Source organism: Palaemon carinicauda, chromosome 18, assembly GCF_036898095.1.
Source record: "Palaemon carinicauda isolate YSFRI2023 chromosome 18, ASM3689809v2, whole genome shotgun sequence".
Taxonomy (NCBI): domain Eukaryota; kingdom Metazoa; phylum Arthropoda; class Malacostraca; order Decapoda; family Palaemonidae; genus Palaemon; species Palaemon carinicauda.
Window position 1 is genome coordinate 106,882,107 of NC_090742.1, and position 17,500 is coordinate 106,899,606.

Consider the following 17,500-nt stretch of genomic DNA (forward strand, 5'->3'; position numbering starts at 1 on the left):
TAGGGGAATAAAGAAAAAAATGGTTCTGTAACAGCAATAATCTCAAAATAAACTACTCTCTATAACCACCTGACGTCTCAGGTGAATGTTAACAAAAAGTGACAAATGGTATCGTAACCAAAGCCCTAAACAGCAGCTCATTAGGATTCCGTTAGTTAGTTTCTTGTCGAGTGCGGTGTAGTACGGACGCCTTAGCCATGCAGGCAAGTTTCTCTGACTACTGAGGCTTTTCAGAGGGGGTGGGAGAAGGATTACAATGATAAAATTTAATACCAGTGGGACAGAATATACTTCTAACTTCTGAAATTAGGAATATACGTGTAATGTGTATGACTAAATGTGAGACATGATTACTTCTCTCATGAGAATATGCTACCCTTCTAACAAGTTAAATCATAATTTTTGAAGTTTACCAAAGTAAAGCAAACTTTCCATGGGCATACTAAATTTATTTAGTAGGTTGGTTTAAATTTAGTAGGTTTGGAACACGTTCAACATCTATTCCTTTTATCTTTGTTAAGATTAATTACAGCGTTATTGCACCAATAGTCGTGGCTTTCAGAGCAGCTAAGAAGCCACATAAATGTAATTAGTTTGATGAATATAGGGCCTTTCATGGTGTAGGGCCTGAGTTTCATTGCTTCAAGATACTCATATAAACTGAGTCTTTCCTCATTGTCTTTTTTATATTCTTTTCTTCGTGGTTTTGTTGATTATACCTCCGTATATCTTCACCCTTTCTTCTAGCTCTCTAGTCTGAACAAAACTCAAAGTATGATAGTAAATTGGTCGAGGACAGTTACTCCTCAACATCTGGATCTCAACATAGCTAATGTTTCTGTAACTCTGTATGACTCTTTTAGAATTTCAGGTGTGATTCTCGACAACAAATTTACTTTTGAGAAGCACATTAGGTCTGTCTCTTCTTCAATTGCACAAAAAATGGCTTATTGAGAAAGTCTTTTAAAATTTAAGTAATCTGTATATTTTGAAGTGTTTGATTCTTTCATTCTACCTTGTTTGGAGTATTGTTCTCCTGTCTGGCCTTCAGCAGCTGATTCCCATATTAATTTGTTGGACAGGAACTTACGATCTATTGAATTTCTTATTCGTAATCTAAGATATTAATCTCTGGCACCATCGGTCAATTAGTTCGTTGTGCATGTTGCCTAAGATTGTTCATAATTCAGAATATCCTGTACATTCTGATCTTCCTGGATAATACCACCGTGTTCGTAATACTAAGTATACAATTAATTCTAATAGTCAGGCCTTCTCCATCATGAGGCTCAATACTACACAGTACTCTAGAAGTTTTATTGCAGCCGTGACCAAGCTGTGGAATGATCTTCCTAATTGGGTAGTTGAAGCAGTGGAACTTCAAAAGTTTAAACTTGCATCAAATGTTTTTATGTTGAACAGATTGGCATAAGTCTCTTTTTATAGTTTATTTATGAAAGATCTGTTTTAGTATTGTTCTTGTTCTTAAAATATTCTATTGTTTTAATATTGTTACTGTTCTTGTGATATTTCATTCTAATTTTTTATTACTTTTCATAGAGTTTATTTATTTCCTTATTTCCTTTTGGTCACTGGGCTATTTTTCCCTGTTGGAGCCCTTGGGCTTATAGCATCCTGCTTTTCCAACTAGTGTTGTAGCTTACCTAGTAATAATAGTAATAATAACAATGATAACATGTCATGGAATTCTATTCTGTAGAATATTTGTCTGAAAAGGTAATAGAAATTTGACTTGTTCTACAATGTGCGCGCATTAGGGCACGTGCACTCATGCATTCGAATATGTGCTGGCAACACGTAGTTAGCAGGCTCATTAACAAACTGGTAACAAGTTTGTTAACAGTCGTGCTCACAAGAAGTCGAAACTCACAAGTGGCACACCTAGCTGGAAGCTGGATGGTGCTGTCATTATACTGCCCACCTACCCACCACGTATCGATTTGCTGGCCACCCCAGCTCTGCTAACATGCTGTCAACACGATTTAAGCATACTTGTCCACACGGTGTTGCCATTGTGTCATCTAAAATAAACCAAGTTGCCAACACATGTTGCGGACGCATCTTTAGAAAAATCACATTAACTATTTAAATATCCCAAAAATTCCATAGAATTCTGTCATTCTTTTAAGAATCATTCTAACCTAATTTGTGATTTTTATTGTTCTTTTAGCGCAGGGTCAAATGTCGTAGAATGAAATTTACACATGTAACTTTATTATCCATTTTGGAAGAGATACCCAAGCCTTTCCTGCGGTATTTTAGTGAATAATGATATGCATGCGAAATATCAAAGTTATCCTGTGAAATGACAGTGAGATTTTCACGAGGTTCACCATCTTAGTGACCTCGAAAATAGGTTAGTAACGTAATCATTTGCGTCAAATGAGGATACCTTCTTTTCGAGTTTAATGAAGATGTTATGAAAGAAAAATATGATAAAAAATGTGTAAAATGATAACATAGACGCAAACAAAGATTACCTAGTGTTTGATGAAAGTAATGATAATGATGATTTCGTTAGCAACACCACACTTTTATAGTTGTAAGAAAAACAAATTAATTTATATTATTTCTAATATAGAATTAATGTGAGAGAGAGAGAGAGAGAGAGAGAGAGAGAGAGAGAGAGAGAGAGAGAGAGAGAGAGAGAGTAATCTTCAACAGAATACTATCATTATTATCATTGGTAATACTATTATCGCTGTCATTGTTAAAGCGCATAATTATATTCCTGAAAAAATAATTTCAGAGTTCCAGTGACTTAACTAGGAACTTTATAAGGGACATAATATCAATGAATGAAAGGGAAACAAAGAAAAAAGCAAAATAACGGTCAGATGAAATCTATATCAGTAATAAAACTGATAAATGGATATCGCTGAATACCATCTTAAGAATAATTGTATGAATTTACAACAAACGCAACGTTATGTACCTGCTTCCATATATGGGCGGCACTTCAAAAGAACATTTTTAGTGACGACCCTAGGACAAATTAAGCATATAGTATACAAGAGGGCTGTGCATTAAGAATAACAATTGAAAATTCCCAATTGAAATGAACTCTATGGCAAACGGCTAAACTCCCCCGACCCCTAAAAAACTTTCTGGTGGTCTAAATTATAAGAAGAAAGACAAAAATGAAACAATTTCTTCTTGATGACGAAATGTCCCATGAAACTGTTGACATGAAAACAAGAGGAAAATGTTACAAAAGTGGTTGGCTCCTGTCGTAAACTTGACATAATCTCTAAATGCACGGTGAACAACGTCGATCTTTAAGGATTTCCTAAATGGTATGATTCAAAATTTTACAAGGAAAAAAGAATAAGTTTAAAAGGTCTAAACTGAATACTCAAATTAAAGAGGCTAATTACTACCAATAGCCAATATATCAATGAATATATCAATGAAGCATTAAGTTACCGACTACAACAATGTCTTTCTAAACTGCTCTAGATTTATAGTATAACTAGCTTTACATATCACCAAAATAATCGATAATAGTAACAGGGGTTGCAGCACATACAAACTACAATTTTAATTTTTTCCAGGCAAATAATTAGGTCATCAGCAAAAATTAAAAATTAATCTGGATCAACCCTGTGGAATATCTGACAGGAAAACTCTTGCTACCTGAGAAGTTCAACCTGGATATTCTTCCGTTATTTATATCAAATAGTGCATGGAAATAGAAATACTGAAGCAAACGATAGAAAAAAAAATTCATAGAATAATAATACATCGAACGCTGTTCATGAAAACAGGCAAGCATGAATACGCCAATAAAATCCATGAGGTGGCATGTGAATGAATGTATTCTTAAAATCGATTGAAAGAAGTATACCATATGTACTTATAGAGTGTAGTTCAGCTGGATTATCCTCAAGTTAGTCGAGAAATGAGCTCGCACAAAACAAGTATTCAGATTTCAGTTTATTTATTTATTTTTTTTCTTTTTTTTTTGCGGTTAGTAAAAACGCAAAATGAAAGTTAAAATATTTTTTCTTATACAACAGGTGGGATAATTGAGCTTATGCCGAGTCTAATTCAGATGCTTTTCTTAAAATATTTTATTTTTCCATTTTTCCTTTCCTCACTGAGCTATTTTCTCCATTGGGGCCCCTGGGCTTATAGCATCCCGCTTTTCCATCTAGGGTTGTAGCTTAGCAAGTAATGATAATAATATATATATATATATTTATACATATATATATGTATATATATACATATATATATATATATATATATATATATATATATATATATATATATATATATATATATATATATATATATATATATCATCAGCAGCAGCAGCAGTAGTAACTAGTCCACTGCAGGACAAAGGCCTCTCACATATTCCACTTGCGTTGTTTATAGATTTTCCGTCAGTCCTCACCCGTAAACCTTTTTAGCTCGTCAATCCATCTTCTTTTCCTTCCCCTGCTTCGTTTGCAATCTCTAGGCCATCTGTCATTCTTGTTTTATGTCGTGTCCACGTCCATTTCTTTTTCTCACATGCTGTAAGAATATCCTCTGCTTTAGTTTGCTCCCGTATCCATGTTGCTCTTGTTCTGTCTCTTAGTGTTATTCCCATCATTATTCTTTCCATAGCTCATTGAGTTTGAACTAGCTTATGTTCTAAGGGTTAAGTAAGGCTCCAAGTTTCTGATGCATAAGTTAACACTGGTAGGAACATCTGATTAAGTACTTTTCTTTTTAGAGGAAGTGGAATTTTACTTTTCATAATCTCATTTTGTTTACCTAAAGCTCTGCATCCTATACTTATCCGTCTTTTAATTGCGGTCTCATGTCCAGGGGAAACACTGTCTGTCCTAAGTACGTATATTCCTTGAGGTTCGTCCATAACACTTATTTGTTGTCTCTGTATTTTCACTGAACATTATGTATGTATGTATATATATATATATATATATATATATATATATATATATATATATATATATATATATATATATATATATATAGGCTTACAAAAGTGCACCAAGTACCTTAAGATATCAATTTATTGGCTGATACATATTAATATTGTCATTGAAACGAAAGTAAAAAATCTCCTAACCCACAAAAGCGCGTGAACCTGCGAGTAGGTAAGAGATGAAAATTGAATGATCCTTTTACTAAATGATTTCCGTAAAAAGATGAATATTGTTATATTAGTGACTTAAGGCGTGATTTGAAAGGGACTTTAAAGTATGCTGTTAAAGTGGGATGTATAAGAAACTGAAGGAATGACGGGGAGTTTTGGTAAAACAAGAAATAAAAAATGGAAAGAAAAATACGATTGATGAAGGAATTTTATAGATGGTGTGGAGGATCACAGGGCAATTAATACATTTTCAAATATTAGAAATATGTGTAAAAATTCAATCTTGAGCGATAAGACGGAAAGGAGGATTAAATAAAGCGGAACCGATGCGGTCATGTAAATAAGTAATTGCCTCGGAATACATCAAATACTTGTGATAAGTTGTTACTGGTAAAAGCATGATAAGGCCATAGGTTTTGGATAACTGATGGGCACATCGAAATGATCATCTCAAAGCTACTTTTTAACAAATCCTCTTTTATTCTTGATGACTCTGGAATCTTTGTTAACCTCTTCAGATTTCACATTCTCTATTCATTACTTTTAGGCATGAACATTCTCAAGATCATATCCCTTTTCTGTATTTCATGGATTCTTGCAGTGCTATGCTTCTGATGTTCAATTAGTTCTTTCACTTCAATTTTATATTTGGATTTTTGTTTTACGCTTCATGTTTTGGAATTCACTTCATTCCAAGCAGTTTGTCTCTTCCTGATTCTGATTACATTCCTTCCACAACTTCCACTTAACCCTTACCACCTGTTTCTCACTTTCCTTCTTACTTTTCCCGTTGGTCTCTTTCCACTTCACTGCATGTCCTCCATGATACATACCTCGTAAATATTCCACTTTGGCTTACATATGTCTGTGCCATTTGTCTATTTTCTCTCAAAAGTTCTCCCCTTCCATTTCTTGTATTTCAATGTTTGCTGAAACTTTTTCTTATTACATCCATCTTAACTTCACAACTCAGTTTCTTTAATTTTACTGTTTTTCGTGTCTTTCTCTTAACATTCCTTCGTTTCTTATCTACATTGTGTTAGGCATACATCTCTTGGCATAACAGTTGTCCTTTAATTTGCTTTTGTCCGTTCCATTATTCATTCAATAAATTGTCTTTGTGTGAGCTCCTCCTCTCTTCAGATTACTAACTTTTGGTTCTGGTAGAATTCCAGTTGTTCATACGTCCTTTTGGGTTTTCTGACCGTTCCATATTCCCATTACGTCAAAAAGAACCCAGTTCTGTCTGCCCAGACAGTTTTGATTTTTCATAATATACTACCCTGTTCGCAAGAATCACTTAAAATGTTCATTATTTTCATCACGTATTTTTCCCACTTCAATAACTTCTATAGTATGCCGGCTTCATTCCGCCTTGTCTCACTTCGACCTCAAAATGTGTATTTCTCTCAGTTTGCCTAATGTCTAATGCTTTTGTGCTTCTTTCTTTGCGTCCAACATCCTGCACACAATATAATTCACTCATCTCCCCACAGGTGTCTTAATGAATACTGCCATATTTCCTGCCAATCCTTTCTTAATTTTCTTTGTATTGTTAATTCTACTTGGAAATTCTTAGCACCTATGCCTTTTCAAAGGCCAACGGAGATTAGAGGATTTTTTTAATCATCCTCTTTTCCAGGTACTATGTTCTCTTTTCTTCTAGTCTCGTGTTATTTTAAACATGCAAATCAAAATAGACATTTTCACCCTTATTGAAAATTCATAAAATCACTTATTTACTAATATCTGCGTCAATACAGCACCAGAGATAATAAAGTTAATACAAAGTATTTATCTTCACTTGAGGTAATCATCCAAACTTTCAATAACACAATGTTGTCAAAAATAAGAAATATTGTCCACGAGAAAATTTTTTGTAAAGAATGTGAGTCTTTGTTGAAAAATTTAACTGACTAACGAATAAGGATGTGATAATGAAGCAAACCCAACCTTCTTTAGATATTCCTATCCTCATACCTCCCAAAAACTCACATATTTCCCATGATACAACATACAATCACTGTCATTGCTTTTGATAGAACTTATGACTTAATCAGTGAAAATTTAATTTGGACAACGATGTGTCAAAGCAAACGAAATTCAGTGAAATCTCGGTGTACTTACATTGTCTGGATACCTCATCTCTCTTCCACTTATTATTGTGATATGACACTTTCCTGTAAATTCCATTCATGAATATCTGTCCCTTTTAGACTCATCTTTTCATATTCCAATTTCGTTGCAAGTCTCGTGTCTTTGTTAAACATTATAAATTTCTGTATATCAATGGGACACTTCTCTCCTGAAAATTGTCCAGTTTCTACACTTGCTTTGCAATAGTCCTTCTTGGTCAGATTCACAGTTAAATCTGTTTTGGAAAAAAACTTTCAAACTTTTTTTTGCAAAATTCCTTTGTACAATTGCAAGGTGTCACTAAATATATTATCATCATCTATTGCAAACTTTTTAAATAACTATATCAGTACCTAACAGAATCTATCATTCTCTGAAATGTTGCAGGAATTATTTCTATTTCAAAAGGCCAGTTCTTTCACCAGAATCAAAATCAGATAAATCTGAACCTCTCTTTGATGATGTTATCTATCAGCAAAACCTCAAAAACTTAGATATGCTGGCAAATTTGGCAGTAACCACCTTATCGATGCAACTGATTATAACAAGATTTAATTACTGATAACTAGCACAGAGTCTCAAAGATAAGTTTGCCTTTGGCATCACTAAGTAAAACATTGAGTCTTGTGAGCAATTGTCTTCCTTAATGTAAGCATTGCTCACAAGCAATGAAATCTGATGATAGGATAGAGTAGAAGGTCGCAGGTATGTGAATCTTCCAACATTGAAAATATTGAAGTCTTACCAAACTCCTTTTCTAAGCGCCTGCGAATGTGTTTTTTACTTGACTCTTTTATTTTCATCCCTTTACCAAACAAAAATTATCGAAATTTCTTTCTTACTAGGGTCGTTGAATGGGATCAATCAAGGATCTTCGAAAATATCCATTCGAATGTAGTAAAACAACTAATGTAAAGTCTTGTTTTCAATCACAGCATTTCGCCTTTAGATTTATCATTTACAATTACATCCTTAAAACAATATGTACAGGAAGCATGGTATTGTGCTTCAGCTGCCACCAGATCTCTTGAAATAGTAGCTATAAGTCTTTCATCACACATCTTAATAGTTATGTCACTGGTAGTTTCCTCAGCCATCATTACTACTGTTTTAATCAAAAGTTCCATCTGATGTGTCCCCTTCATAAACTTTTATTCCTTCTCGTAGAATATATATCTTGCCGTATACACGTGAATACTCTGAACTACTTCCTTTCCGTAATAAATGTGTTGCAAATATTTCTTGAACCCTAGATGCTGGGTCCTTAGCTTGTTTCTGTAGCTTTACTAAAGCTTTTTGTGGATAGATGTCATCTCTTTGATTAGTCATCAGAATCTTAAACAGGTGTAGATAAATTTATTCATATGGTGCAGAAGGCATAATTAGCGTCCTCTGCTGATCTCTCTGGCTTGCTTGCCATTTTCAGAGGTTTGCTACTGTGTTGTGGAGAGGAACCACAAAATGCCGTCATTATCTAGGAAACGTGAGAATATTCTAAATGTAATTAGCCAACATATACAGCCACTCTCTTTATGACATCAAGAGAAAGTACCTTCGGGACCACGAAGAGTTGTGGCAGTAGGTTGAAAAGGAAAAGAGAACCTTCATCATTTTAAGTGTTGAGGAATTTACAAGAACATCCTGGAATTTCTGTCACTGCCTATTATGTGTTCATTATCAATGCTGAATTTTATATCATGTGGGTAACCCAAATTCATGTCATTTGATATAATATTGCTTTTCTATAAAAGAAAATTTATGAAAGTTATGCTTTAGTCCTTTCATTTATTAAACTATCTACTTAGGAATTCCCGACATTGCCAGTATGATACCATTTCCTAATATCAATCATAAAGTGAATTATCCTTTTAAAGAAATGAAAACACAGGGTTGCATTTGATAAAGAGAAAAAATGATCAAACCTTTCATCTGGAACCGCGATCTTGAAATATGTTATGAAATGAGTCAGTTACTGTATGGTAAACATCACTAACAAAATTATCTTTTTAACTGGACAGGTGGATTGGGTGTGTCTGTCGTTTTGCTTGATGTCGGTTTGTGGGGCCAAATGGATCTTCCCTGACCGCAACGGCCCATCTCCTCCAGCTGCAATAGCTTATACCGGCAGCAGCAACACCCATAGTCATATTCGGAGTGACAATCAACAGGATGATTTGAAATTTAGCGAAAGCCTCATCAGCCTCACTTCTGTGTTTGATCCCGAACATGAATTGGACTTCGACGGGTTCCCAAAGCTAGAGAAAAGGGATAGCTTTAGCTTCAACCCTCCTGTCAGACGCAGTTACGGTTACAAAGTACCCACAAGGCCTCAGACTGCTGCCCTGTATGGTGTGAAGGTTCCTCCACGTCCTGCTCTGAATGGCTTACCGGATTCCCCTCCATCACCACCTGCCCCTCAACCTTCTCCTCGTCCCGAACCTTTCACCCTTTCTACAAATGCCTACAGAGGACCATACAATCCTGACTATCTTGCACAGGCATCGATCCGCGATTTGAATCGAGTGCCCCGAGTCATCCCACAATACAACCCGCCCTTGATCCTATCAGAGTCCTTTATCCCAAGTGTTGCTTACCAAGCAGATGAAGCTTTTCAGCCAAGCACGTACTTCATCCAGACGGAAGTGTCACCCTCAGTCTATTATGGCAAAGACCAAACTAACAAAATTACGAAGACATCCTTCCAGCACCCAGTTATTACCACTACATTCAAACCAGCGACTTCTCCCAAGAGACACGCGACACTTTACAAAGAACCACAGCCATACAAGTATGATATATTACCAAAATATACGTCAGCACCAGTGAAATACAATACCCCTTCACCGCGTAAATACAACACCCCAGAACCTTATAAATACAACACTCCTGAGCCTTATAAATACAATACTCCAGAACCGTATAAATACAACACTCCGGAACCTTATAATTACAACACTCCAGAAACTTATAAAATTAACAATCAAGAGTTTTATAAATACAACACACCTGAACCTTACGATTCTTATAAAACTTACAAACACGAGTCATCAGACAACCACAAATCTTTCGTATCATCGTCTTACGATGTTCCCAAGTCACATCCCACAGAGTCTCCATACAAACATGAGAAGGTAAGTTATATATCCATGTTGAGATTAAGTTCTGACAAAAAAAAAAAAAAAAAAAAAAAAACTGCATCTCATGACTTGGTATTTAAATTGCATGAAATTCACCTTATATGTATTTGATACTACATGAGCGAATCTGCTAATATTCAACATTAAAAAGAAAACTTATGTGTAGATCTGACACGAGCACATATTGGTTTTTCAAAAGTTACTGACAAGCAAGTTACACACACGCATATCTATTTATCTATCTTGCCTTGAGATGATTCCTGGTACTCATCCGTTTATATTAACAATGTAATACACGTAGACAAACACACAAACACACACATACATACACACACGTAAATATATATATATATATATATATATATATATATATATATATATATATATATATATATACATATATACATATATACATATATATATATATATATATATATATATATATATATATATATATATATATATATATATTCATTCATATACAGATATACATATTTACTGCTTGCTAATCTTTTGGAAAAAATAGCAAGCAATAAAGATGTAAATAGTAAGTCTGGTTCTATTATTCATATATAGTACTGCAGAGGCATAACAACAATTAGAATTAGGCCAACGTATCCCTGCGTGTCGTAAGAGGCAACTGAAATGGAGGGGATGAGGGGACTAGGAACCCGCTCTCCTGTATATATTCCTGTGATATATCAAAGAGTGATTGCTCCCCGCACTCTAGGTTTGGGGGTGTCTGAATGTGTGTGGGTGCAGTACGATGGAGAGTAAAAGGTGTGATATTGGAAGTATGTTTAGAAATAGAAGGATAGATATATTGATCTTGAATGAGACAGATAAAAGGGAATGGTCAAGTGATGTTTGATGAAGTGACTGGTACAGTGTCAGGATTGAAAGGGGAAGAGCAAGAGAGTGTGGCTTTATTGCTGAGTGAATGGATGATAGGTAAAGTTTTGGATCGGAGGAGGTATCATCTTACCCACATTAACCTAGATGATACCTCCTTCCATTCCACTAGCATTACTTTACCTGACATCCATTCACTCGGCAATATGGTAAGGAATGTTGGGCTTCTGTTAGTGCGTATGGGCCAGGTTGTGAGAAAAGTGAAGAAGAGCGGAATGAATTTTGGAATGAATTAACAAGGTCTTTAGAAGGAATGGGTAAAAGGAATTATGTAGTTGTGATGGGTGACTTAAATTCTAGAGTGGGTGCTGGAGAGGTAGAAGGCGTCATTGGGAAGTATGGTGTACCAGGTGAAAAAGAGAGGGGTGAGAGACTGATAGATATGCCTTGACCAAGAGCTGGTAATATGGTTTTTTTTTTTTTTTTTTTTTTTTAAGAAAGATAATAACAAGTATACAAGGGTAAGAGTGGCAAATGGAAGAGGGGTAGAAAGGGCATTAATGGATTATGTGTTGATAACTAAAAGAATATTTGGAAGATTGAAAGATGTGCACGTCTTTAGAGGCATGGCAAACAGTATGTCTGATAATTTTTTGGTGGAAGGAAAATTAGTTGTAGCAAAAGAGTGGGGGAATAGAGTGGGGAGATGTAAAAGGGAGGTAGTAAAATTTGAAAAATTAATAAAACAAGAGATACTACCGATAGTGAGTTATGGGGTCCTTTGACTGGCCAGACAGTACTACATTGCACCCTTCTCTCTGGTCACGGCTCATTTTTCCTTTTCCTACATATACACCGAATAGTCAGGCCTATTCCTTACAGATTCTCCTCTGTCCTCATACACTGACAACACTTGACATTACCAAACAATTCCTCTTCATCCAAGGGGTTAACTACTGCACAATAATTGTTCAGTGGCTACTGTCCTCTTGGTAAGGGTAGAAGAGACTCTTTAGCTATGGTAAGCAGCTCTTCTAGGAGAGGGACACTCCAAATTCAAACCATTGTTCTCTAGTCTTGGGTAGTGCCATAGCCTCTGAACCATGGTCTTCCACTGTCTTGGGTTAGAGTTCTCTTGCTTTAGGGTACACTCGGGCACATTATTCTGTCTTATTTCTCTTCCTCTTGTTTTGTAAGTTTTTATAGTTTATATAGGAAATGTTTATTTTGATGGCATTGCTGTTCTTAAGATATTTTCTTTTTCCTTGTTTCCTTTCCTCACTGGGCTACATTTCCCTATTGGAGCCCTTGGGCTTATAGCATCTTGCTTTTCCAACTAGGGTTGTAGCTTAGCTAATAATAATAATAATAATAATAATAATAATAATAATAATAATAATAATAATAATAATAATAATAATAATAATAAAAAGGGAATATCAAGAAAGGTTCGAAGTGGCATATGGTAGAGGAAAAGTGAGAGAAACTGGAAATTTAGAGGAAGAGTGGAAGTTAGTAAAAGAAAATTTTGTTGGGATTGCAAGTGATGTGTGAGGCAAGAAGATTGTTGGAGGCAGCATGACGAAGGGTTGTAAATGGTAGAATGAAGGAGTGAATGTAAGAGTGGAAGAGAAAAAGAGGGCATTTGAAGAATGGCTGCACAGTAATAGTGTAGAGAAGTATGAAAGATATAGAGAGAAAAATTGGAAGTAACACGTAAGGTAGCTGAGGCAAAGAGGGCGGCTGACTGGAGGTGGGGCTAGGAATTGGGTCGTTCATATGAAGAGGATAAGAAGAAGTTTTGGAAAGAAGTGAAGAGAGTAGAGAAGGGTGATTCGAGAATTGAAGAGACAGTGAAAGATGGAAATGGAAGGCTGTTAAAAGGAGAGGAGGCAAGGAAAAGGTGGGCGGAATATTTTGAAAGTTTACTGAATGTTGAGGATGCTGTTGCAGGTGTTAAGGTGCCAGTGATGGGAGATGAGAATGAGAAAGAGAGAGATTACAAGAGAGGAAGTGAAGAGAGCACTAGATGAATAGAGAGTAGGAATAGCACCTGGTATGGATGGTGTGAGGACAGAGATGTTAAAGGAAGGGGGTGTGACTGTACTTGAATGGTAGGTGAGATTGTCTAGTATGTGTTTTGCGTTGTCAATGGTACCAGTGTACTGGGTGTATGCGTGTATTGTAGTGAAGGGAGTGGTAGAGAATAGAGGGTTAGGCATGAATGTAAAGAGAGTTATGTATGAGAAAGTGATTGTACCAACTGTAATGTATGGATTGGAGTTGTGGGGAATGAAAGTGACGGAGAGACAGAAATTGAATGTGTTTGAGATGAAGTGTCTGAGAAGTATGGCTGGTGTATTTCGATTAGATAGGGTTAGGAAGGAAGTAGTAAGGGTGAAAACGGGTGTAAGAAATGATTTAGCAGCTAGAGCGGATATGAATGCGTTGAAGTGGTTTAGCCATATAGAGAGAATGGAAAGTGGCTGTCTGCTAAAGAAGGGGATTAATGCGAGAGTTGATGGGAGAAGTACAAGAGGAAGGCTAAGGTTTGGGTGGATGGATGGAGTGAAGGAAACTGGGTGATAGGAGGATAGATGTGAGGGAGGCGAGAGAGTGTGTTAGAAATAGGAATGAATGGTGAGCTATTGTGATCCAGTTCTCGTAGGCACTGCTGCTTCTTCCAGACCCCTTGATGACCGCTAAGGTAGCAGCAGTAGGTGATTCAGCATATGGAACATCATTTGTGGTGGATAACAGGGCAGGTTGGGCCGTGGCACCCTAGCAGTACCAGCCAAACTCGGCTGAATACCTCGTCAGGCTGGGAGGAGCGGAGAGAGGAAAGGTCCCCTTTTGTTCCTTTTTTTTATGTCGGCTACCCCCCAAAATTGGGGAAAGTATCTTGGTAAATATATATATATATATATATATATATATATATATATATATATATATATATATGTGCATGTGTGTATATATGCATACATATATATATATGTATATATATATATATATATATATATATATATATATACATATATATATATAAATAAATATATATATATATATATATATATATATATATATAGGCCTATATATATATATATATATATATATATACATACATATATATATATGTGTGTGTATATATACACACACACACAAACACACACATATATATATATATATATATATATATATATATATATATATATATATATATATATTACGGCTGGAGAATTACATAAATTCCCGAGCTCCAAAACTCACCTGCTTTAATTTTACATAAATCTGTTACACTTGAAAAATAATACCCAAGCTCTGAGAATATTACGCAACTCCCAGACAGCAATATTTATGGACACTGAATATCCAAAGGTCTCTTACGTTATGCTCAAAAGAAAACTGGGTGATTAGTTATGTGAACTATTCAAAACCAATAATTTACTTTGGTTCTGAGTCAGGGAATAAGAGCAAAGCACTGAGAAAAAATATTGGTGATTGAAATAATACACACTTCACAAAAAAAAATATATATATATTTTAAGAATTTTTTTTTACAGCAATTCACGAGAATTAACACAAAAAAATAAATCACTTTAAATATTGAATCTGAACTAGTCGTTAGACTAAAAAAAAAGAAAGGCACTTTAATAAAAAAAAAAAAATTATACAATCCCATGTTTCCCTGGAAATTAATTTATAATAATATTTAATTTTGACAATCAATGAAAAATGTTAAAACTTTAACACTCTACTGAACATACAATTATGAAATTTACATATATGTAACTGTAACACTTACGTCTTTTGGTTCACACAAGGTTACAGAACTCTTAAGCAAATATTTTAATGCACTTCACTGTTTAACCTAAATCTCACAGGGCCAGTTACAAAAATTTATATTAAAATGTACTTACATTAACACACTACACTTGAATTAACATCCAATAATTTCACCAATGTTTGAACACCACTATATACAATATACGTTGGATAAAAATCACTTATTCACGTTTGAAAGGACACACACTTGAGAGGAGAGAGGGCAGGCGGACGTTGGCTCTTATAAAGGGATAGGCTGGGTCTCTTCTGCTTCTTATGCATTCCTAGGGGCTATATATATATATATATATATATATATATATATATATATATATATATATATATATATATATATATATATATATATATATATATATTTACTTAATCATTCCAGAACCTCTCTGTTCGGCCTACTGGAAGCGTGGGGAGCATGGTCTATTGGCATAAGGTTCCCAGCGTAGATTTTTGAAGAAAGGGTACTAACCTTGCTTGCGGGGAAACTCTCTCTCAGTTAATTTACCCCACCTACCTATCGTGAAAATAAGATAAAAAAAAAAGAGTAAATCTAATTTGAGAATTTTCATGCACTTTCTAACCACATGGAAACATAAAGAATGACGTAATCCCTCGTGCTCATATCTCGTGTGTCATACAGCATATCTAAACGAGATTACATAAGACTTCATAACAAAACTGCGTGAAATAAAAAAGTGAATTTTTAAAAATACCGTAAATTTACATATACTGAATTGATTGAAAATACAATTAAATGAATGACGAAAGTCTTGTGTAATTTACATACGTTAAACCTACATGAGTGGAACTCACCTTACGAGCTAGTTATACATCTCTTAAATACAAAAATGATGGCAAGAGCCCGTGTCTTGCACAAAGGTAAGGCAATCTGACAGACAGACAGATAGAAAAAAATTAAATACATGAATAAAATATTTACTCTTATGTTAGACCAGCTTCGTAAGAATATTAATATATATATATATATATATATATATATATATATATATATATATATATACATACATATATGTGTGTATATATATATATATATGTATATATATATATATATATGTGTGTGTGTGTGTATATATATGTATGTATATATATATATATATATATATATATATATATATATATATATATATATATATATATATATATATATATGAAGGGCGGATATAATCAAATATAGAACATATTATTTCAAAGTATCCCCTTTGAAAAGTGCTTTCAGGTTTAAAATGTTTCTATTATTGCCAAGGGAATGTACTCGAAAGGAGAACTGAAATAAATGAATAGTTCAATATGTACTGACACCTCAGAATATCTCATTTCCCCCAGGCCAAGAAATACGACTATCGGTACAATGTTGGCTCAATCTACCATGGAACAGCCTACAGACATCAAGAGAAAAGCGATGGGTCAACGGTAAGTTTTAGTCAACTTCCAAGATTGTGTTTTTGCATACACTGTTTGTGTGCGTGTTGGTTTGGTTTCTTCGTTGACTCAAACATAGACCTTTTGCTTCCTAGTGACTAAGTTTCATATTAAGAATTCATCTTTTCTAGAAATTAGTCTATGAAATATTTCAGCTAAATACTCTCAGATTACCCCACATGTCAATTTCTTATCACAGCATATCATTTGCATTACAAAATAACGTACGGCTTATTTATTGGCTCCGTTTGGAATATTTATTTCTGTAAAATAATCTTTACAAAAAAGAATAAGTTAATTTTAAATAAAGATAGAAAAGGCAGCATTCGTTCGTTATCCTTTTCTTAAATACTTAAAATATAATGTGACCTTTGTTGCAAGCGTCTTCCTAATTCTCAACCAGACAGCGACTTGATAAAATACTGATTCCGAACCCTTAGATACAAAGAATGAACTAAAGTAACTTTTATTATATTTCAACTTGGGCAAATGTAAAATTTTTGTCAATATGCCATTAATATATTTCAATTAGTTTTTGGTGTAAAGTATTTGACTCCCATAAACCCAAAATTGATTTAATCTAGGTGAAAGTTATCAGATAGCAAATTCTTTTAGGCATACCAATTCCTCGTTTCCCATTAAAAGACAAGACAATGATAATAATAATAATAATAATAATAATAATAATAATAATAATAATAATAATAATAATAATAATAATAATCCAGATAAAAATGGAAAAGCTACCAGAGAACTAATCATTGTTTTGTGAAATGTCTTTGAATGTGAAGGAAATAAGCTATGTTTAAAGCTGAAAAGTCATATAATGGAGACATTATGCTTTCAAAACTTAGAATAAAAAATTCTTCGCTTCAGGTTCATGGAGAATACCGGGTACGGCTTCCAGACGGTCGATTACAAGTAGTTACGTACACTGCTGATCATGAGAATGGTTATGTGC

General features: G+C 34.4%; 1 protein-coding gene across 1 annotated transcript in view; it reads left to right on the top strand.

Moving 5' to 3' along the window:
* Positions 1 to 178: 178 nt before the first annotated feature.
* Positions 179 to 17,500, top strand: part of LOC137657140 (uncharacterized) — a 17,987-nt gene continuing 665 nt past the window's right edge. Inside the window, exons 1-4 of the mRNA XM_068391495.1 lie at positions 179 to 203; positions 9,289 to 10,401; positions 16,444 to 16,530; positions 17,416 to 17,500. The exon at positions 17,416 to 17,500 is cut by the window's right edge and continues 665 nt beyond it. Of these exons, the coding sequence (XP_068247596.1) occupies positions 198 to 203; positions 9,289 to 10,401; positions 16,444 to 16,530; positions 17,416 to 17,500 (1,291 nt within the window). The 5' untranslated portion in view covers positions 179 to 197. The remainder of the gene's footprint in view (positions 204 to 9,288; positions 10,402 to 16,443; positions 16,531 to 17,415) is intronic.